At 31.2% G+C, this 23,938-nt stretch overlaps 2 protein-coding genes across 6 annotated transcripts; one reads left to right on the top strand and one right to left on the bottom strand.

The window, feature by feature from the left end:
• Positions 1-382: 382 nt before the first annotated feature.
• cv-d (vitellogenin-like lipoprotein) lies at positions 383-15,340 on the top strand. Its single transcript, XM_074125465.1, has 23 exons — positions 383-590; positions 900-1,093; positions 1,664-1,873; positions 2,120-2,272; positions 3,059-3,198; positions 3,274-3,424; positions 6,260-6,441; positions 6,719-6,887; positions 7,005-7,155; positions 7,319-7,494; positions 8,382-8,599; positions 8,690-8,900; positions 8,968-9,199; positions 9,769-9,973; positions 10,059-10,225; positions 10,390-10,487; positions 10,573-10,706; positions 11,600-11,717; positions 11,820-12,260; positions 12,875-12,995; positions 14,470-14,618; positions 14,823-14,965; positions 15,079-15,340. Exons 1-23 carry the CDS (start codon positions 569-571, stop codon positions 15,272-15,274), a joined length of 3,981 nt encoding a protein of 1,326 aa, XP_073981566.1. The 5' UTR covers positions 383-568; the 3' UTR covers positions 15,275-15,340.
• Positions 6,735-23,901, bottom strand: Dhdds (Dehydrodolichyl diphosphate synthase subunit). 5 transcript variants are annotated; one of them, XM_074125477.1, is made up of 6 exons: positions 23,676-23,901; positions 23,379-23,558; positions 21,488-21,649; positions 20,047-20,195; positions 16,531-16,715; positions 6,735-6,869 (listed from the first exon to the last, which is right to left on the bottom strand). In XM_074125477.1, the coding sequence occupies exons 2-6, from the start codon at positions 23,537-23,539 to the stop codon at positions 6,849-6,851; spliced, it is 678 nt and encodes a 225-aa protein (XP_073981578.1). In that variant the 5' UTR covers positions 23,540-23,558; positions 23,676-23,901; the 3' UTR covers positions 6,735-6,848. The 5 variants fall into 5 exon arrangements, with proteins under 5 accessions (XP_073981578.1, XP_073981576.1, XP_073981577.1 ...); XM_074125475.1 differs by lacking the exon at positions 6,735-6,869 and adding an exon at positions 14,128-14,346; XM_074125476.1 differs by lacking the exon at positions 6,735-6,869 and adding an exon at positions 14,615-14,787.
• Positions 23,902-23,938: the final 37 nt, after the last annotated feature.

Here is a 23,938-nt window from a genome sequence, read left to right as displayed (position 1 = left end):
AGAAAGTCGCAAAAGAATGTTACTATGTTACTATTATTAAATCACTACCTCGATATGAAGCTTAGCTTGAATTTTAAAATAATCAACTAGTATAATACAAAAGTGGTTATAACTTGACAAAGAATATCTTACTTTGTTTTTATTAGAGTTTTTCATGAAGTGTAAATGGTAGAAGACTGCTATCTTGATTCTAAACTTATGATGTTCAATAAAAGCAGTATAAATTGAAATGATTTTATTATCTTTATAATTTTAAGTATATTCATAATATAAAGTGTCAATACAATAAGACAGAATTATCAGGGAGGGAAGTTCGGTTAATAATGATTATATTATTTGAAGATAAAACTATACATCTGATAACCTCGGGTCAAGGGTACTTTCTCAGATATTTGGGTGAATGTCATTTTAGTTTTATGTTGTGGTGTACATTTGTGGCGTCTATTCAAGTAATAAAGAATTATGATAATGTGCATGTGTAAATAATACCGCGTCTCCGATCGACTGTAGAAACATCAGGTGTATTTACAACAGATTAGATATGTGACGTGATAACTAAAGCAAGAAAATGAAGCCACTATTCTCTCTTAGTAGGTGCCATCCTTTTATAATAATTTTTTCTCTCTCTTTTGTATAATTTGAATGAATAATTTATTTGTTTAATAATTACTATTTGTAGCTTTGATGCTCAAACAGTAAAAGGAGGAAACTTTGAATTATATATTTTATAATTTTCACAAACGTTGAGTTCATTCAATTAAAGGAATCCGCTAAACTAGCGGATTAAAAGAAATTAGTTGCTTAACTTATGATTGAAAAATGTCTGATGCAAAGATAACTTCGGTTATCAATCCAATATAAATAAAATAAAAAAAGTCTTATTTCGACCAAACTTTCAGGTATTCTGTTTGTTTATCTGAACAATGCTGTGACCTCAGAGGTAACATTATTCCCTGTACAAAAAGAATTAACTTATTTTTGGCAAGTAGAGGTATCATCTGGAACAGTTATTCCGACAGTGTTAGATGTTTCATGGAATCTGGAAGCATTGGTAACTGTGCAGCAGACTGAGCAAAATTCCACCTTCTTTAAGGTTTTTTTGAATTTTTTAAAATTAAAGACAATACTAAAAATTTACTGTTTAATAAATGAAAGCTATATTATATTTTTAACTATTTGCTTCTCTATTTTCTCTAAGAATTTTAGAACAAATATGGTATTACATCTTTTTGACAATTTTTTTAATTTTGCGTCATTTCCTTTTATTCTAAAAATATTAGTGACATCATGTTCTTTGCTGACCTTGGATGAATGTGGTAAAATAATTGTGCAAATAATGAATCGGTCAATGAACTATATAAATTTGGTAAAGTTGGGCAAGTATTTTGAAGGTCCAAATTTCATTTTATGTATTCTGAACTGTAAAAACGTTATTTTAATGCCCATAAGTGTTTCCAGTCCATTATTGTGAGAGGATTATGAGAAAAAAGAGTAACCTTTAGATCCCAAGTCTACATCCATCAACTGCAAATTTACTAAGTTAACAAGTTATTAAATAAGTCATAATTGCACACAAAAGAAAACTGTTACTAAAGAAAGGCTAAAAATAAATGATCAAAATTTTCTAAAATAATTTTTACTTAATTATCAAATTCTGTATCAGATAACGCTGCTAAATAATAGAACAACTATTGAAGATGCTGCGGCAATGCAATTATCATTTTGTGGAACTTTTGACAATGGCGATTTTACTACCATTACTGTCAGTAAAAAAGATGAACTGTGGTCAATTAACATGAAAAGAGCTTTGCTTACTTTGTTACAATTAAAAATTCCACGTATTGAAGAGGAGCTTTCTTTTATTGATGAGGAAGTAAGACATTTTGCAACTTTTAGCGCATATTTATTTTAAAATTAAGGCATAAATCTTCTTTCTCATAAACAAAATTATAACGCTCACTATTATATTTTTAAATAGTCGTGATGCTATTTTTTATTTTATTTTTCAGCTAATAAGTAGATTTAAATAAAATATATTTTAAGCAATTTTAATAACAATAATCATCATCATCATTGTAATGTTAAGGAATTAGAGTTGTAAAATTAATTTGCTTTCTAGGCAGGCATTTATGGGAAATGTACAGTCGAATATGGAGTTGTGGATTATGGCTATAAAAAAGTTCATAAAAATGTTGATCATGATTCATGCAAAAGTATGCCGATTGAGGAGTCGGCTAACTGCGCTACTAATTTGTGCCCTTCTTCATATCAGGTTCACACAAGCTTTAACCATGTTTATTCATTTGCACGTAGTGCGTTTTTACAAAATAAAGTTACTTTATATTAAATATTAGTGAAAAACAAGCACACAACTTTCTTTTACTTCGATTCTCACAGCTGCAAGGGGCAGGAATTCTTTGGATTTTCTGCTAACCCGCAATTTTTGCGTCATATTTAACTTGCAGTAACATTATGTTGGTATTAGAATCGTGGAATACATAAAAACTGCTCTCAGAAGGAAGCCTGATTTTATTTTGTCGAAGAAAGCTTGAAGCGAAATTGATGCTTGTTGCAAGAGGAGTTGCACTTAGTGTAATTGCGAGAAATTGATTAACTATTTAATGATTCCGCATATGCAGTCCACCGATTTTCTTCAAATTATATTACTTTCATTTGTCGACAGTATACAATTCACAGAAATAGTCCTTTCAAGGGCAGTCTAGCCTAATCTTCCTCCTTTAAAGAATTTTCCACAGAAATGTTACAAAGTAAAGTATGTAATAAAGGCACATATATGCAATGATCATACCCTGTTTAAAGAATATGTTGGAGCCATTTTGCGAAAAATTCCAAAAAACTACTATGAAAAAACTCAATCCAACATAGGTAAATCTACCAATTATAAAAAAAAAAAAACTTTTTCCTGCTCAAACCAAAAAACTAATTTGGAGATCCAGCATTCAAACCTAATTAAGAAGTAACAGAAAGTAAATTATTTAATTACTAGGTGTTGTTAAAACTTACTTTAATCCAATTTGTATTAAAATTCAATTTCTAGAAATTTATATCTTCGAATAGTGAACGTGTGTACATATTAACTCCCAACGATGAGGTTTATTTAAGGAATGTTAGTGCTACAGGAAGGCTTTTAGTACAGCCTCATCAATCAACTGCAGAAGCTCACTACTCCAGAATTGAGTAAGATATGTTCTTACATACCAAAATCTTTTACATATATATTCATTTTTGACGGCTAAAATATTTATTTTTTAGTCAGAACTTCACTTTAATATCTATTAAAAATATAAATGAAAGCATAGAAATGGATAAAGAAAACAAAGTTTTGGACCTAACATATGAGGTAATTGTGTTAGATCCAACTTATGGGAAGCAACCAAGAAATAAAAGTGCTGTTGTGAATGAGGTAACCTGTTTAATATATGAACTAAATATTTTTATAAAATAAGTTCTAATTACATTTGTGGTTCATCAGACCAACATCAAGCAAACAAAAATCAGAAAAAGAATTTGCTGCAACTAATTTACCATTTATTTATTCAATTTAAAGGGAATATTATAATTTAAAAATTTGCTACAATCTAAATATTTTGAGATACTACTTCTATGGTTCCGTCATTTTGAGTTTATGATGGTAGTATCCCATTATGATGGTAAGGATTGTCTTATGATCATGGGTCAACCTCTTTCCTTTCGAATTAGTCTTATCAGCAATATATCTGAAACCTAACACTCATTCACAAAAACCTTGTTTTTATGAATCAATTTTCAATAAAAATGACAGATAATAATTGGTGCGTTCCATGTTTAGAAAAAAGCGTCGATGTCTTATTGCAGAATAATGCAAAAACTTTGTTCAAAAAATTTATTCTGTTATATTTCTATAGTAATTTCAACCATTTTCTTAATTTTTGAATTTTAAATAAAATAATTAGTATTAATTAAATCTATCACAAGTTCCCACTTTATAAAAAAAAAAACTGTTTGAATAATCGCATGACTTTTTCTAAATACTTTTCTCTAAGTTCTATTTCACAAATTTTTGTAAATTCCTGTGGGAGTTACATTTAATTCTTATCACTCTTGATGGAATCTTACCCACCATCTCTTTCAGAAGTACTCATAATCGAATTTCCGAGAAAAATGTATCAAGTAAAAGTTGTTAATTTAGTTATATGATTGTTACCATTTCATAAAGTTTAAATAAAATCGTCTTAGCCGTTTTCATGAAAATCCTAAAATACGAAAAATTCTATTCGGTACAGAGGCACTTTCGATCATTTTTGAAAATTCAGTTCCCAATTTGAACCAATTTTTCTAAGATGTGACATATGAATGAATTTGTGTAATTTTTTTAATCTCCTAAGATTTATGGAATGAATATTTGTCAATTAAATTCAACTACAATAATTCAGAGATATTATGCAGAAGGATTGTTTTAGATTAAAAACTTGTTTAATTTTTTTCATTTCATTTCTAAAACTGCTTAACAAAAAAGAAGAATTTATGAATTCAATGCAGGATCAAAGCCAGATCGTTTTAATATTGATTACAAAACGCCACTTTGTTAATTCAAAAAGAAATAAAACAATAATAAAATTAATTGTCATTGTCTCCTGTTTAATTTCAGATAACTGTTTAAATAATTCACTAGGCACCAGTTAATAATGAAATAATTTTGTCTAATTTAAGAAATTTTTTTCACCCTTTTAAATGAATCATAGTTATTATTTAAAATAAATGAAATTTCAAATTGTTTCTAAAATTTTTCTTATACTATATATTTATAGAACCTTTTTATCAACTTGCATTTTTAGTGAAAAATAAAAAAAACACTCCCTGAAACAATATTGCATCGCGGTATTCTAATACTTTTTTTATTGTACGGAACTAAGCATTCACTGTAAGAAAGTGAGGAATGCACAGTAAGAACTAAATTTATGTAGTTTTGATAATTAGAATTATATAATTCACACCTCTGTAAATTTGTTAATGTTTGTGTGTGTTTATTTTTTCAACTTTTGGCACTCTGACGGTCCCGATTTCAAAAGTGGACTCTTTCAGCGTTGCGCCGGTTTTGAACAAAATAGGCACATACGAGGTCTGTAAATTAAGCTTGGAGGGGCGGCAGAGGAACATGTGATCCGCCTTCAGTACAAGTTTGACCACGCTCGAGTCGTTAGATCGTGCGCAGCGATTGTTTTTGTGAAACAGTTTTTTCTATTGTGTTCTAAAAATGAGTGAGATCAATTTCGAGCAACGGTGTGCTATCAGTTTTTGCTTCAGACTTGGGCACAGTGCAACGGAAACTCTTGCTAAACTTCAGCAAGCCTACGGAGATAGTGTTTTGTCAAGAGCCCAGGTTTTTTGGTGGTTTAAGGCATTTTCAGAAAGAAGAGAGTCGATTGAAGATGAACCACGAAGCGGAAGGCCTTCATCTTTAAGAACCGATGAAAATGCCGACAGAATCCGGGATCTCTGTGCGTTCAGATCGTCGGTTGACAGTCAGAATGATCGGGGGAAGAGTTAAATTTGACTCACACCACCGTTCATCAAATTTTGAACAATGAATTGGGGATGAGAAAAAAAAATGTTCTTTAGAAAAAAAAACACAGAAGAAAGAGAACTCAGAAATAGGGTAAAAAAAAACAACAAACAAAAAACAAAAAACGCTTCCTAAACATGAGGCAATTTTGGAGCATGTCGGACGGGCATGTTTCATAGACAAAATACACTTGCTCTACATTTATGATTTAATTTATTGTTATAGTATTTGCTCGGTTCTCCTTGTATTTTCTCTTAATTCTAAAATGCATTCTCATAGTCCACACTATTAAAGCTAAATAACATTCTGTATTTTTATTAAATACTTTTCTCTTAATTCTTCTTTCTGTCTAAACGTTCTTCTCCAACAATATCATTTGCATTAATAATAACTGTCACGCTTAAACAATTATTTGCTTCTAAAATCTATGAAAAGAAGTATTCTGCGACCTCTTAACTAAAAACATTACTTAACCAAGAGGATACGTCAGCTGTTCGAGAAAAATGGGTACATTCTTAAATTCTGTGGTCTCGGCTGCTCTCAGAATATTTATTAATTTTTTCTGGGGTATCGACTGGGTACTGGGATGCAGTACATTGAATAGGTTTCGGGTACCTAAAAAAAAAATTATAATAATAACTGTGTGGATATTTGGTTTTAATTAAACTCTTAAATGGTCGTCAATGATATTTACAGATTTATCATTTACTGGAAGAATTAAGTGATAGTTTGTCTACTTGGGAAGTTGGAGTAAAAGGTCTAGATAATCAAACTTCATTTTATATACTTGACTTAATGTGGTGGCTAGATGTGGAAGACTGGGAAAAATTGTACAATACAATTATTCTTGGTACCAGTTACAAACAGGAAACAACACAGTTAGTGATTTCTGCTATTTGTGAGTTATTTAGAATTTTTTTAAATTCAGAAAATATATTTTTGCGAATTAGTTTTTTTTCTTTATAGTTAAACAAAATATTCATGTTTTAAACAGGATGGAAATGTACATTTTGTATCAAAAATGACTTTGAGACCTGATGAGTTGAAGGTGGAATCATCAGCATTCAAAGAACGCTTTATAAGATATTTTGATAAAAGACATGAAAATAAATACATGTAGATATATTTTTACATTTTTCAAAATTTAAATTACAGACATTTATTCTGGGATCTTGTTCCTCAAGTTGGCTCGCAGTTCGCGGCCTTGTTCATTAAATCATTGGTCAGTGCCGGCAGGGTGAAAGGATTCTTGGCAAGCCGTTTGTTGGTGAATTTTCCATTTTATTTAAAAGAAATTTCGGAAGATCTGTTAACACAATATGAAGTAATTATTTAAATGAATATAATCAGTTAAATGAAAAATGTATCTTTTACAAATGTGTCTTTGTAATAATTTAGAATATTATAAGAATAGAAAAATGATTTTTTTTCTCTCTTAAAGGAGTTGTTAAGATTAGATGAAAAATTTTCTATTGATATAAAGCATTCAGCAGTATTAAGTTTTGCGAATCTAATTCACAAGATATGTAAGACGAACTGCCAAACTGACACATTAGATAGATATGCAAAATTATATTTGGACAAATTTACAGGTAAGTAACTCGTATACCCATTGATATTTTTTTTTGTTTATTTATTTTGCAACAGTAATTAGTAAATTAATATAATATAAAATAATTAATATATAAATGAATTTGTATAATTCTTAATTTAATTTGTTACATAAATTAATTTGTTTTCAATTATTTTTTCTAGAAAGCACCAAATTTGAAGAACAAATGTTATATTTGCAAGGCTTGAGTAATATTGAATTAGGCCAGGTTTTAGATTTTCTAACATCCGTTATTAAAGATACATCTTCAACCAACAAACATATTAGGTTCCTAGCAGTATGGGCTACATTACACACTGTGCACACTAATCCAAATAAAGTAATGTGAAAATAATTATTATCAGTATTTAATTTATTTTTGTAAGAGATTCGCCCTGCTGAAACTACAGATTTATTGTAGCCGAATAATTTTCTAAATTGATCAGAGTCATCGAAATTTTACTTTATATTTTATTTACCATATTCCTTCATTTTATTTCGAGCCATAAACAAGAAATGATTCTATAGCTCCAACCATGTTCAATCTGGAACTAGAATGGGAGTACGAGCTATTAAAAATAATTCGAATGTGACGAATTTGAATAGACTAACTCAGGATCTTAATTATACTGATAATGTCTTCATTTTTGGTCGTACCCATTGTTCCCATCGTTGAAAGGGACTTTAAAGGTATTTAAACGAAGAACAAGGGAACTTGGACTTCATTTTTATGTCCAAAAGTCTTCAAAAGAGCAAACTCCCAGGAATCAAGGACATGACCATTAGTTTGGTCCAACTTAACAGCAGGGACTTCCTTAGTGAAAGCAACTACAAATATCTGGTAGCAGTCATGCACAGCACTACCACATTAAAAACAAAATCAGCGCTAGTATTACAGTTAGGGATAGGTAATCTTAGTGTATTGAACGATGGGTTTAGGAGCCTTTATATGACACTAAGATAACACTCTACAAGACTGTAGTTGCATACAAGGCAGTCGCGGGTATATTACCGAGAAATGTTTTTTTTTAGTATTTAAAATTAATCGAAATGTAGGAGAAAAATAGGTCCAAGAAAGATTTAGACCAAATTTGATCAATGTGCACTAAATTCTCAATTTCAAATAACAAAATAAGGAGTGTAACAGCTCTACAATGAGGAAGACATCGTACTGCAGTATAAAGAATGACGCTCAATCAACTAAAATAAAAAAATAATTAATTACAGGTTTATGAACTTTACTGGCCAGTGTTCTGTAACAAGTCTGAATCTCTTGAACTTCGAGTTGCTGCATTCACGCTTCTTATCATGTCTAAACCTTCTCAATCAAGGTTTTTTTCTCTTTATTGGCACATGCAAGCAGAACCTAGTGAACAATTATATAACTTTTATTACACAACTGTACATTCACTTGCCAATACGAATTATCCATGCTACCGTCATTTGTAAGTAATGTTATTCTGTTGGATTTAATTTTGGAATTGATTCCTCTTGGCGTTTTTTATAAACTTAACAAATGTTAATGAATATTCTAGGGGGCAGGTCGCTACAAGGTTGGCAAGATTCGTCCCGGCAAAATCTCGGCAGTGGGCAACAGGAAACTATTTAATGGATTACGAAGACCCGGATAGGGCATACGGTGGTTTCATACAAACACTACTGATTGCTAGTGAACGTACCGGTTTACCTAATGTCTTTATGTTTATGGTGGAACAACATTCATTGGGCCATACTAGATTCTATGCAGTAAGATACGTTCTTATTTATTTACTTTGATTTTATTTCAGCTATTGATTTACCATTCCTTTTGCAGTTATACTTAAAAGTAGAAGGATTGGCTGCCGTTTTATACGAAGAATTACATAAAATATCTCTTATGGACAACCAAAGAGAAAAAGTTTCTAAAGTGTTAGACTTACTAATGAATCTTAACGTGCCAATGGAAAATCCCGAAAGTTTACACTTAGAGTTGATATTGAAAATAGATGGGAGAACTGTTGTTTCAAAATATTTGAATCAAACTTCATTTTCTAATTGGACTAAAGGTAATGTGGATATATCCTTTGTATTTAATGCAATCCCATGTTACTTCATAAAAGGTGCACCTGCTTTTAAACGGTCACTTTCAGGGTGGCGCATTTATATCATATATATATATATATATATATATATATTGAGAGAGAGAGAGAGAGAGAGAGAGGTGTGTGTGTGTGTGTGAGAGAGAGAGTGATGAAGAAACGTTAATGCTCCTTCTAACTGACTTCGCAGCCATCATTCAAGCAAGATTCTGGCTTTCTTTATACATTCTGTGCAATTGAGTGTACGAGTATTCTCTTCCTAGAACCATCTCAGGTTCTAAGAATTATCAGCTATCTTTGATTGGAGGGGTAGTGGTAGAGTTTCAACTAGTACCAGAAAAAAAAATGGGGTACGATAGATTCTAGAAAGTTCGCCGCACATTAGTGCCCCCTAAGACAAATAAATATTTTATATATTATAAATCTAAACTTCTATATATTTTTCCTACAATCAATTTAAAATGCAAGCAAAACTCTAAACATAGTACTTTATATTCTTACCTAACAGTTGGTAATAATAATTTTTTGTTTTCTAGTGGTTAAAAAGCTGAGTTCACTTTATTTTGAGTTCAGTATAAATTACCAGAGTTTAAATTTTCCTGTAATTATATCAACCTCAAGACCTTCAGACATTGGGACACCAACACTTACTCAAATTAGGTCAGCCTCATTAATTTCTACCAGAGGAAGTATAAGTCAAGAAAACGAAGGGAAAGCAAGAAATGCAGAAATAGATTTTAGGTTTATTTCATTCAAAAATTAGATTAGTTTTGTATTAATACTTCATTATCAATGAAACTCAAACTGAAGCTTTTATTTACTGTAGATACTCATGGAATGGGGTTTCAAGTTTAAAAATGTACAACCCTCTAAACAATTTATGGTATGGTGCAGACAGATGTAGAAATCTTCATATTAGACTTCCTTTTACAACTCATTTAATTGTCCATGCAGCAAAACCAATTCTTAAAATAACTGCCGTTAGGCATCGAGGTAATCACAGACACACATTTGATCTACTTGGAATGTTTAAATTTCATATTGATGGCTGTCCCAAATTTTTGAATTGTGATTTATTACCAATAGAAAATAATGTCCTTTGAATAGAATTAATGCACCAAATTTGGTTCTTTTAAATATATTTATCAATTTTTCAGATTTTGTAACCGGCTCTAGATTGGGGCTGGTTTGGCACGCATCAACGCGTATAGCTTCAAAGACACCAATATTAAGAAGCTATCCGAATATTAGTGATGTAAGGAAAAATTTATTCCATTCAAATAGTGGTTTACTCTAGTAAATTCCCCATTATTATTTTTTATTTTGTTTTAACTTTTAAGGAATGGACAATGGATTCAGAAGATCTTGGTGCCCGACTTGGAGCCAGCGTATTTGATTGTTCACATCCAGATACCCTCCCAGATACATTACATCTCTTAAAGCGTGCTTTCGTTGCTAATCATAAAAATTACAAGTAATAATTTTTGTTATTTTTAGTTCTTCTTTAACCAGAAAAAAACATAGAAATTAGTTCCGTAGATTTCATTGACTTACTGTTAGTGTAAGTGATCTTGGTATTAAGGGAACGGTTTTAAACTCTAATTCTCTTTGATAATTTCAACAGGTTTCAGCTGGAAAGGGGTAAAAATTTATAGAATGCAGTGCCGTAGGGATACACTGAAAAATGTTCGTTTATGAGTAAGAGTTTGCGAGAGAGTTACAAACCCAATTATTGCAAAGGTTCACATCCAGAGTTCCAGTCAAATTCCGTTTCTTAGTAATGCATGTCTTCATCTATTAAGCTGTTAGCAAGAGTAATGCAAGATTTTAAAATAGTGCTCTTTGAAATACAGAATGGGGTTTCTAAATCAGTCGCTATATAAGTAAAGTTTGAGATAAGCTAGGGACTCAACTTAGATCACCTTTGGTGGGAGTGGTCCAAAGCCTAATTAGTATAAAACTTTAAAGCAGTTCTTATAATTATTTAATAATAGAACTGTTTCTTTAGTGATTTTATAATTCGTAAAATGGAAGAATCAATATTTTATTAAATTAAATAAATAAAAATAAACATTAAATTCTGACTATTTTAAATCGGGTTAGTTACCAGCAAAACAAATTTGCTATTATATACGTATGAGCGATTAAATCAGAGGGCCGCTAATTTTGTGAATCTATATTAATTTTAAAATTTTTTAGGGATATTCAAGTTTAGCTATTATTAATCAAATTTGAATGAAAAAGTCGAAATTTTATTCAGTGAAATAAAATTTGTAAGTTAATGACAACTAAAAAAATTCTTTTATTATTTTTGACCAGAAATTTTATAATAATAAATAATATCTGGTTTTATTCTTCCCACAACAGCCTTGTTCCTGGAGGTGTGGTTCTGCTTGGGTTGCTTTCGTTGTATGATCAGTTGCAGTTTCAACCTCAAGGAAGTAGTTGTGGGGTAATGCTCTACTTTACCCCGCTCCTTACACAGGTGTTATTATATTTATACTTTTTCAATACCATTCAATTATATTATTTTCACAAAATGTTACAAGTATGAGAAGAAACACTTATTACTGGCCCTGTATTTCAGGTAGAACCTGAAATGTACCTTGATAAGACACAGTTAAAACTATCAATGAATCGTCAAGATGGGCTTTTATGGGAAATTAAAGCTGGATCAAAAAGACTACAAGATGGAAACGAAGAATTCACTTTCAAATTATACCGTGCTCCCAGTGTCAGCGTGACTGTTGCACATATATGGAGAGTTATACAGTTTGAAGGTGCATTCATTGTACCATCCAGAATGGCTGGTGTATTTCACTCACCAGCAGCTTTGACTGGATATGCATTTGTGTCATGGGGAGATGCTGCACCTAGTCAAGCTGACAAAGCTGCAATGCTCGATCTAAAAATTATTCCTGGTCATAATGACACAGGAGGACTATACTGTAGCGAGTTCACACCAAGATGTTTACAAGCTGCCAGTGATTTAGCAGCTAGACAAACTGCAACATTGCAATATGCAAATGTAAGTCATTCAGAGATATTTATTATTTATTTATAAGTTTTGATAGTTTTTATTCAATACTACACTTCCTCAAAAATTATATTGTGGAATAGTTCCAAATTCTCAATCATCTTTTTCTCTCAGCTGCCCTATATTAGCCGGTATTACAAAAAGTGTAATATAACCTTTTGACATACAGAAGTAATCTCTGAAACCTCTGAACATCTTATAAATCATATTCGTACCATTTAATTTCTCATAAGGGAAATACTACAATCATGAGAAATTTTCTAAATTGATTTTTCACTTAAAATATCCATTTTAAAATCCCCTGCGTTTTAAGAAAGTGATTTTTAGAAAATGGTCTTTTTATTATGTCTCCATTCACACTTGTCTCTTGTCCATGACATATACCTCTGAACATCTTATAAATCATATACCAAGTATTTGACCTCAAGGTAACATTCCATTAGTCGGAAGTGTAATCCTCTAAATGGGATGAAGCTTCGTCAGTCAAGAAAGTTACTGAGATTTTACTTAATGAATGCATAAAATGTTTTATAATTTACCCTAAAAAACTGCAATATTAGACCTTTGTAATTAAAGAAATAAGAGTCACAATGTCTTCCTTACAGCTTCCTATCTGGCTAAAAACTGCGGCTCACGCCTTATTTCCGGAGCATATTCAGACGGAAGGAACACATACACAAGTAACTTTCGCATATCCAGCAGCCTTTTTGCCTTGGAATACTAAAGGTAATTAATTTTTATAAACAAATAATTTACAAGTTTTTGGGGGAAAAGTAATAAATAAAAATAAATTTAAATAACCAACTATACATATGTGTACACAAAAAATTATCTTTTTTTAAAACAGAACAGAGGAACAGAATTTTATGAATTTCCACAGTAAATGTACTAACTTCTCTTAACAAACTTAATAACCAAATTTCTTTAATCTCAAACTTGTCATTCTTGACAGAATGTCCAAGTGAATGAATGCAAAGTCCACAGTAATACATCAAATTAGAAAACGAATAGACTATTACTACAACTTCTACTATTTTTGCTACAAACCGATAAGAACTTTGTTCAGATTTAAACGATTTCCTCAAAAATGGATCCTCGAAAATCTTTAACCCGTATGAGGTAACTGCCTCCGTAAGGGTGAACTTTATTTCTTTGTACGATGTAGATGGAAACTTCATGATCTGAGCGACTTCGCTGGTTTCCGAGCTGTCAACTCGAAATCCAAACACTCATAAAGCACATAAGGACTTTCACTGGCTATGGATACTTCACATATGCAAACAACTAGGTTTAAGATAAGATTCTAGTAGAGCGGCCCAAGGCCTACGCCTCTGCGACCCCTTTGGATCTATTGTGGCGTCCCCACTCTAGAACTCGCCCTCCAGACCTGTCCGTTTAAACAACTGGGTTAAGTTTCCTCAGGAACAAATTTCAGTTCATCAACACACAATCCATTTTAAAGAAAAATGCTCACTGTATAAACAATTACAGGCACCCAAGGGAGCCATAATAGATTTTTCAGAACGCAATAGTGGATTTGGCCTTACAGCCACTCTTAAAACATATCTAATAAAACTTTTTCGAAGCATTTTTCTTTAGGAACAGATTTTTAATTTGGGGCGAAAAGCGCTAATGTACTTTTCTCTAAAAAGCGCTTTCATGAATTGGGTAAGATTACTGCCGTGATAGCTTTAAAATATTTGTTATTAATTTCAGGAGCGAGACAAAATTAGCTTCTGAGATAATGTTTTGATTGTTACGTTTTACAATTCATTTTTCTTCTTCTTCTTTGTCTCAGCTCTTATGCCTTTCAGCGTCAAGCTTTAGATAGCTTAGGCCTTTAACCATCGGACGAACTCTTCTCTATTATTTGCCAGTTTTCGGATAGAAGACCTTGTCTGACCTCCTTTTGTGTTCGATGTAGTCCAAATAGCCCAATCTTGGTCTGCGGCCTTCAGATTTGGCCTCCATCAAGCACCTAATCTTCTCCTCGCCGCTTCTTCAGAAGATGTGGCCAAACCACCCCAACTACCGATTCTCCAACTTGGTTACGAAGGGCTGAATCTCTAAGCCGTTCCTAATTGACAATTAATTTTAAAAATAATTAAATCTATAAAATTAAAACAAAAATACCTTGGAACTAAGAATATTAAATTAATAATATTATTAATCAATAAATATGATTTTGTATTTATTTCAGGTTTGTGTGCTATTAGCAGATCAGAGGTATTAACATTAGATAATGCAACAATCACCAATTCATTATCGCCCTGTTTTTCTCTGGCTGTTGCGGATTGTTCTAAAGAATCTCAGTTTGCTATTCTTATTAGAGAGGAAAATACTAATTTAGTAAGTGACAAAATTTATTAATTTTTAAGGAACAATAATTTCGATTAGGATGCTTTTCTCATGTAGGGTTCTATTTTCCCTCTTTCTCTAAAATTGGATTCATAGTTTTATTTTTAGATTGATATTATCTTGAAATTTAGTTATACCAGATTAAAAAATCAATTGATACCTAGAAATAAGTGAGTACTCAATTATTAATTGCAGGTAACAAGAATTCACAGTAACAATGATGTAGTGGACCTCATTCCAGATCAAAATAATGAATTGTTTATTTACGTAAACAACAATAAATTAGAAAATATTAATCAAGGATATCAGCGCGTAGAAAATGAAAAAACACAAATAAGGTAACTATTTTTATCAGTTATGATAATATACCATTACGTTAATATATACCATTTCGTCTTTTACACAAGAGAAAATAAAAAATATTAACAATAGTTAAAATTTCCTTTTTCAGTGTTAAAAAAAGATCTTTAGGAATCATTGAAGTAGAATTAGAATCAGAAATTGTTCTGCAGCATTATAACACAACAGTAGTTATACTGATTCCATCATTATTTAGAGGATATACCTGTGGTATATGTGCTGACTTTAATGGTGATACAAAGAATGAACCTTCTGTTGCTTATACAAAATGTGAAGAACCATCCTAAATTTAAATATTTAATTAAGTATTTTTTAAATGAAAATTAAAAAGTCATCTTATTTGTAAATTTGTACATATTGTCCTGTCATTATTATTTATATAATTGTACGTGTACTTGCTGCATACTCAGCAAAATTACCCTAAATTATTTTGATGATAATGGCTTTAGGTATTAGGATCAGATTTTGATTCCAAGAAATGATAAAACAATAGATTAATTGCAGTATGTAATATTTAATGTTTAAAATATAATATTTAAGTGATTTCATAACAGAAACTGCTACGAATTTAATACAAGAAAAAAACCTGCCTCAGGATACTAACAGTTAGATTGAAATGTGGTCAAAAGCTTAAATATCATTCAGGTAATTATGTAATCAAGATTAACTTTTGATCTAAAGTTCTATGATGCTGTAGCTCGGAGTCATTTATCTGAAAATACGCAGGCTAGAAATAAGCCGTAGTGGTCACCGTTTTCTCTCACCTTAAATTTATAATAAACGTCCAACTACTGTCGATAGACTAGTTTTTATCTACTAATTAACTCCCATATTTTATTTTAATGGTTAACTCCATATTTGAATTTCAAACCCAGGCATTCATGAACTTTGTTACTTGACGGTACAAATTTTCGGCCCTCATAGAAATCTCAATTTAGTGCCTATTTTTAATTTTAATTTTATTGTTTTCGCTCATAAACCAATTAACTGAAAAAGCAACTAGGAACAACTAGTTAGAAAAGGAAGAATGGCTGTCGAGAGTGTGAAGGTAGGCAATAAACAGAGCCAAAATAAGATTCGAAGGAAACTTAATAGAAATCGCTGTAAAACAGAGTTTTAACATTTACAATAAAATATAGATTACATTGTGAATAACATAATTTACAAATATCAATTACAAATTTACAAATTTAATTACGTTAGAATCAAGATGCAAGAGCTTTTTTTATTACATCTAAACGGTAAGTATCTATACCATCAATAAATGCAGAGCCGTTGGAAGATAGAGCAGGGAATGCTAGTAATTTATTTCTAACGTTATCTAAATCCTTACATACACATTGAAATTTAAATATTGCCCACAGAAAATGCCACAAGGTTAACTCTGGCCATAATACTCCTGTGAAATGAAGATAACTGCATGATCCCTATACAAATAAAAGTTAAGCATCAAATTCATCTTTAATGAAAAGAAAAAAAAAAGTAGAAAAAGCGTCTCTTATATTTTTAGAATGATTAATAATAAAGTATAAAATAAACCTACCTGCCATAATAAAAAATCGCTAAGCCTTGTTTCTCCAGAAGTTCTAATAATTAATTCTGGAAAAGGTGAATTTTGGGTATGTAAACATTTAGATAATAAATTCAAATTTATATCTCCGTCATTCAGCGCGCCATTATTTAGTCCCAGCAGAGTTAAATTGACTGCACTAGTAATCTCATCTTGGGCTAAAAATGAAAGAATTTAGTTAGGTATAATGCCAGTTTTTCAAGAAGTTGTATAATTTATAATATATATTTTTGTAATTTCAACAAGCAATTAAGTTCTAACATTTTTGTATTGTTTTGTTCGTTTATGTTTTTTTTTTGTAAAATACAAGAAACAAGGTTTTTAATATCCCCAAAACAGTCGACAAATTTTTAATTTGTAAATACAATTATGAAAAGTGAGCGAGTGAAGTAGATTTTACAGTCTCTCTTGGGGTTTGTAAACTTCTTTTTTTTTCATCAGACAAGAAATAAAAAATTGCAAAAAAACACTTACTGATGAAAAGTCAAAGGAATGATTGTTCAGTTTAAATATTTTTGATCTATTCTGTCATGTAGATAAAAATACATTCCAAGCATTTGTCTTACATCACATTTTATATTCATATAAGCAGATTTTTTTTTTCAGGAGAGACGTTGGTTTGAAAAGCTATTTTATTCATTAACAATTAAGTCATTACTTTGAAGTTGTGACTGTTTGAAGCGTGGAAAACTGTCTTTTCAAACTAAATTGCTGCGATATAATTGTTCTGGGAGTTAGCATGAGCATTTGAAGAGTGCGGACGTAGTTTACAGTTCTATTTTTTGTTGTTTTTTTTTCTGTGCTAAATTCGAATAACTTAATATCAGTTTATTCAGTTTTTCTCTATTTTTTTGGTGATAATAATTTCATAAATAAATTATTTTGGTTCTTTTGATTAATCTCAGAAAAACTTAAAAAAATTTACTATTAAAAATCATCCAGTTTAGAAGAAATTATGTACAGTAACAATCAAAATTCAGTTTATTTTATATAGACTGAACATCTAGATTTAAAAGTTGAACGTGCGGAAGTTGTCTCATCTATAAATGCTTGTAAAGATGATATTGTCATGGCCATTTCTGCGATTGATGAGAAAATAGTAAATGCAACGACGACAACCGTCAGCTTAAAAAAGCTAACATGAACTACAGAACATGGAGAAGTTAAGTTACAAATAAGTGAGCTAATTCATTCTACGCAACATAACTCCATTAGGATAAATAATATTCCTTTTACTGAGCAGGAAAATGTGTATAATATTGTTCAAAAAGTCGGCCTGGCCATTGGCTTTGAAATAAGAGAAGAGCGTATTTGTTCTTTTTATCATTAATTTTTTAAAACATTGATGGCCAATAATAGTGAAGAAACTGTCTGCTCTTCAATTATTTTAAAATTTACGAATGCTTAAGATGAAAACTAATTCTTGAAAAAGTAAGAAAATAAATAGAGGTAAGCTAGCTAACTTCCGAATTTTTTTCTACTACTTCACCTAGTAAACCTATCTTCTTTATAAACAAGAATATGTCTCCTTATCATTAAAAATTATTTAGGAAAGTTAAGGAGCTTTAAAAACAAATTATGATAAATTATGCCTGGTTTCAAAATGGCTGTATCAAGGTTCGAGTATATGATACTTCGTCTGTAAGGAGTGAAAATGATTTAATTTTCCTTCAGTTGGGTCTTATGGGATAAAAGGAAATAGCCGAGCTTGGCAGACTCAGAATATGACGAACCCGATACTGATGCCTCTGGCATCTCAAAATCATCCATACAGAGCAGCAAGAAAAGAAAATTGAAGAACTTGAAGGGAAACTCGGATACTCGCTCGATTTTACCTTTTTTACGAGGCCGAATTCAGCGTCCACCGAGTCAAACGAGGGGAAATAACATGTAAAAATCATCTGCACGGATCTTTAACCATTTTGGCTTACAATGTTCGCGGTATATAAAGTAAAAATTTAATTCTTGTTTTTCAATTATATAAAAAGACATGATATTTTTCTTTAAATTGAGAATGAGTTTTCGTTTCTTGTTTCTTTGTTTGATGATTATGAGCTTAAGTTTATACCTGCAATCCGCTCAACAAATTTTGGCAGAGCTAGTGAAGTTTTTTTGTACGATATTAAAAAATCTGTAATATTAATTCAAAGATATATATAAATATCAATGGCAATTAATTTAAGATGTTATGATAATAAGTCTGAATAAGTTTTCCCTTGTATTTGAATTGTAACAGATGGGAAGCTGATCATTTTTAATTATATTATAAATTACTATCAAGATGAAAGTTTTACTTTATTTTGCGATTTCAATGGAAGAATAGGAGATATACAAATTAAATTATCTAGCAATGAAATAGAGAATGTTGAATTTATTTAACTTAGTCAGAAATAGTAGACAATTTAATAAATATAAAGGGGCTTAGTTTATGAGTGAGTGATTTGATGTGAATTTGTTGTATTCATGTCTATAGTTGTATTCATGTATTCATCATGTTGTTGTGAATATTCAATTTTAAACCCTATTGGTTCGTCTACAATTGATTTGTACTGTGTACCCAGAGAATGTAAAATTGATTCTCAAATTCACTATGAATTTGACCTCATGCCCAACATAGTTACTTATAAATTAAAAAAGCAATTAAAGTTCGAATAGTCATTAAATCTAATTCCGAAACTCAGTTAGAAAATTTAAAACATATATAAATAATAATCTGATATATACAGGGTGATCCATTTAAAACGCACCAATCGCTAATAACTTTTCTGGTAAGCGGAAACTCGGAAAACCCATTAAATACTCTGTTTTTTTGGTCTAGTTTTCAAATTTTCCTGCCCCGATGCTGTATCTTCATTTTTGGCGGAGTAACGGCCAAAAAAAAGATCGTGGTTTCAAAACGACCACTGGTTTTGACAATGATTATGAAAACTACAAACAAAATTGTGAAAAATGACGCTGACCCCATTTCGATTTTCCACTAGAAATACACGTTTTGGGAGGTCCTCTGACAGCAAAAAATATTATTGTGACGCAAAGAACAATATTACTTAGCTTTACCATCTTTGTCTCCTACAAACACGAAGATCACAAACTTATACGTAATTTCTGCGATGCTTTGCTTTGACACATTAGGTATCAGCTTAGTCGAACTAGCTGAGTGAAAACACTGTTAAAGAGAGTACGAGAGATGTAAACGAGAATAACTTCGATAAGAAAAAAATATTTGTGCAAATCAAACTAACCGAATTATGCCGATTGATACCGATTATTAGGAACAAAGCCTGGACAATAGAACATCTTAGAATGTTGCCACTTTCTGAAGTGTTCATCATTATTTAATGTAATTTTACCTATCAAAAATCAATATGTGGAAGGAACATTAGTCTGTCTCTACCAGAGAACAATGTCTTTTCAGTAAATAAACAACTAAAAATTAGGAACTCCTTAGGGAAATTGTAAATTCCCTTTTACTTTCATTAAAAGAAATACCTGTATAAGAAAATGCGACGTTTAATAAAGTTTTGTTATTTTCTTTGGTCATACATTCTGCCTCAGCAACTATTTTTACTATATCTTCTGGAAGATATCCCATATTTCCTATAACTCGTATTCTTAAACCATATTCCATTAGTTTGTCTCTAGAAAAAAAAATTTTTTTTACTTAAAATATGACTTTTAAAAAATAAGATGATAAGGCATCTGATAATTAAATATTTCTTTTGCATAAAAATAATTTAGATTGTCAGAGTGAAGTTGTCTTAAAAATATATAAAGTTGTTAGTCTATAAATCTTAAATTAAGGTTAATAGAAAGCAGTGACCCTACTAAGTCTATAGCGAATATTCTATTTAAATAAGTACCAGAACGCGAAAGAGACCTGGTAATCAGGATACTGTTGCAGTAATCCAAGATTTCTAATAAATAAACTGAATAATTGCTCATTTGGACTGTCCATCTTGGTTTCAAGATATTACCAAAATACTACTCCAAATCTTTTTTCAGTAAAGCAATAAGCGATCGTACCGGAGTGTTTAAATCTCGCAAAGAAATGAAATGTTCGGGCAAATCTAGATTATTTACTTTTTACAAAAAAATAACCCAGAAAAGGTGTCGCAAACTTTTGTATCTCATCCGGTGTCCCTACTGAGAATCCTTTATTTTTATATTCAGCAATAACATTGTACGATTTATAGTTCAAGAATTTTATTTAATGCCACATTTCAAAATTTCACAAAAGATTATTAAAAATTAAAAGAGAGGGAAAAAACTGTGCCCACTCCACTTTTATTTAAATGTGAAAGGACTGAAAATGTTAAAATTTCCAGCTTTCAAGTTTTCTCATGATTTGTTGTAATTGTGGATCATTGAGAAGTAACAATACACTTTTTCCTTCTTGGTATTTAAGGAAGAAGGACAATATATGTATATTGTCTATATATATATATATATATATATATATATATATTGTCTATATATATATGTATTGTGTATATATATATATATATATATATATTTGAAAAGTCAACATGCCAAACATCTGTTCGCCCAGTTACATTCAAAAAAGATAAGATATTTTGGGTATTTAAGAAAGATATTTAAGAAACTAGCTTGCACATTCTCAATTTGTGGTGTGTTACTGAGGCCATAAACACGAACTGAATAAAATGGATTGTTTTGAACAATCAACGGATAGAGACAAACTATTGAATCTCACGATGTAACTTTACCTTCATTTAAAATAATCGTAACTAATTGAATTGAACATTTTGCTCTATTTATTAATTTTTTTTATTTTCGTTAAAAGAGTCAGATTCAGAGAACAAAATATCCAAATAGTTATAACTTTTTAAATAATATATTATCTTTTCTTGATAGAAAAATTTGTTTTTTGGATTCTCTACCTAAACTAATATAGGTAAACGTATATTACCTTTCTTCAAGAAGACGTTTAAATTTTTCCTTTGTTAATTCCATCAAGTCATCCACTTCTTCCTTAGAACGCTTGAAATTTTCAATACTAAAAGCATAAACAGTGACTTCAGTGATTCCTATGTCAAGGCACCATTGTAGAGTCTCTGAGAGCTTGTCAAAACTGAAATTATGCAATTTTAAAGTAACCTGTACCTAATAAAATACATAACATTGTGTGTGACTTGGTAATTTCAACAATCAGTGGTACGAGTCGAAAGGGTCAGTTATACGAATTATTATGCTAGAATTCTTCTATCATCGTACAATTACATTGAGTAGTCAAAACATTGCTACCAATTCCTCTTTTAATGTGAAGGAAAATGTGAAAAAAATTTGTCCATTATAAGTATCAGATTGAAAGTGAATTCCAAATCATTACACAACTGGTCAAAACTACCCAAATGTTTGAAAAAGATGAAAAGAACTTATACAGGGCGTAGAAAGAACTACAACGAGCAAGACATTCGCCGTCTTTAAAAACAAAAAAAATCAAACTATGTATTACTAAAAAGAATCCATTTAATGAAACTACTTCTGTCAAAACGCTTAATGTGAGTAATTCAAGGAACTTTCATCAGCTAATTTTTGTTCTTTTATTCACGGGAAGTGCAAAGAATCATAGGCTTGCTTACTTTGCACAGAAAGGAACTAATGAAAGCCATGAGAGGTTTGGGAATCCCAATCAAGTTGATAGCCCTGGCAGAGATGACTATGAAAGAAACGAAGTGCCGACTGAAAGTACAAAACGTTCTCTGCGATAGTTTCTTTGTCACTAATGGTTTGAGGCAAGGAGACCCACTTGCGCCGGCATTCTTTAATCTGGTATTGGATGGGCAATGAGAGCAATAAGGACCAACCCTAAAAGTACCATTTATAACAGACTGACCCAACACCTCGCGTTTGCAGACGATGTACTCATTACGGGGCACACTAAAGCAGTATTGGAAGGGGCCCTGGAGGAATTGGAAAGAAAGGCAATGACTCTTGGCCTGATAGTCAACGAAGAAAAAACTCTTTATGTGAGATCATCCAGGAACCAAGCTGCGATGCCTGAGAAGGTGAAATTAATAATCATGAGTTCGCAACTGGAAATAGTTTTAAGTACCTGGGAGCTGTTGTGACGAACAAAAATACAATGGAAGTCGAAATTAAAGCACGAACAGCTGCTGGCTACAGATGCTTATTGGCATTAGCGAAGGCTGTCCGCTTTAGAGGTTTGTCAGGTGACGCCAAGGTAATAATATACAGAACTATAATAAGACTAGTTGCAACCTATGCCAGTGAGACGTGGGTACTGTCTAAAGAGAGCGAAACGTTGCTTGGGGTGTGGGAAAGAAAGATCCTGAGAAAAATATTTGGCCCATGCTTTGTGAATGGCCAGAGGAGGATTAGGAAAAATGAAGAATTGTACCAGATGTACAAGGAAGAAAATATAATAAAAAGACCTTTATAAAGAAAGGTCGACTCCGCTGGTTAGGTCATGTGGAGAGAATGGAGGAGGCAGACTTCCTAAAAGGGTACTCTATGGTCGACCCGGTGGAGCTCGCCGGAAAGGAAGACCTCGCTTGCGTTGGCTGGACGATCTCCGAGAGGACCTGACCTCAATGGGTGTTAGGCGGTGGAGAATGAAAGCCAAGAACAAGGATGTCTGGCAGAAGCTTGTGGACGACGCCCGGGTCCTTTAGGCTGTTGCGCAACGAATAGAATAGAATAGAATTCACGAGAAGTGATTATAATAAGGAGAATTTGATTGGCGAATAATTTAATAATTTTAGTAAAAATAAAAAAAATATACAATTTGTAATAAATAAACATACACAAAACTAATGATAATGTAACACCTTTCTCACCCTTTAGTGTGCCCTTCCATTTTTTCGACATTCTTCTTTTTTGCAAAGCGCCTATTGCCATCCATAATGAAAGCTACATGTTTAGGTATTCGCCCACATTTCAAAACTCTGAGACAAAGCAAATGTAACCATCCCAGATTAGATTCTTTTATCCATGACATTATTCAAGCACAATCGTACCTAAAGATAAAAAATAGGCAATTTTATTACTAGAAAATCATTGTTCCACATTAAATTATAACTTTGCTGAGAAACTTAAGAAATATAATATAGTTGGAAGTAATCAAATATAGTTACCAACAGAAGAACAATCCAACAAAAATTAGGGTATTTCCAATTTAAAAACTCAAGCTAAAACCTCCACATCAGAGGGAAAGATTAACGGGTAATGCAATACAGTCTGTTAAAATCTCTTCAACTTAATGGTTTTAAGATTGTAGTAACTTTTTTTTTTTTACAAAATGCTTCCTAATTTTATAATACAAAATTATTATTTACTAAAGAGATAAATGTTTTAGAAAACAATATGGAAAACACTGAGAGGTTAGATTTTTTTAAAA

This window comes from Rhodnius prolixus, unplaced genomic scaffold, assembly GCF_049639745.1.
Source record: "Rhodnius prolixus isolate KJV_2025 unplaced genomic scaffold, Rpr scaffold_3, whole genome shotgun sequence".
NCBI classification, from domain to species: domain Eukaryota; kingdom Metazoa; phylum Arthropoda; class Insecta; order Hemiptera; family Reduviidae; genus Rhodnius; species Rhodnius prolixus.
This window is presented reverse-complemented; position numbering and strand designations above follow the sequence as displayed.

What these genes read in the sequence shown, in the direction of transcription:
- Dhdds (XM_074125473.1), bottom strand. Translation starts at nt 23,539, where the DNA reads ATGTCATGGATAAAAGAATCTAATCTGGGATGGTTACATTTGCTTTGT. An exon ending in AAACGTCTTCTTGAAGAAAG is followed by an intron (nt 20,196 to 21,487) that starts GTAATATACGTT and finishes TTTTTTTTCTAG; the next exon opens with AGACAAACTAATGGAATATG. An exon ending in CGTCGCATTTTCTTATACAG is followed by an intron (nt 16,716 to 20,046) that starts GTATTTCTTTTA and finishes TTTCATTTTTAG; the next exon opens with CCCAAGATGAGATTACTAGT.
- cv-d (XM_074125465.1), top strand. Translation starts at nt 569, where the DNA reads ATGAAGCCACTATTCTCTCTTA. An exon ending in GCTATCCGAATATTAGTGAT is followed by an intron (nt 10,488 to 10,572) that starts GTAAGGAAAAAT and finishes TTAACTTTTAAG; the next exon opens with GAATGGACAATGGATTCAGA. An exon ending in AATGAAAAAACACAAATAAG is followed by an intron (nt 14,966 to 15,078) that starts GTAACTATTTTT and finishes TTCCTTTTTCAG; the next exon opens with TGTTAAAAAAAGATCTTTAG.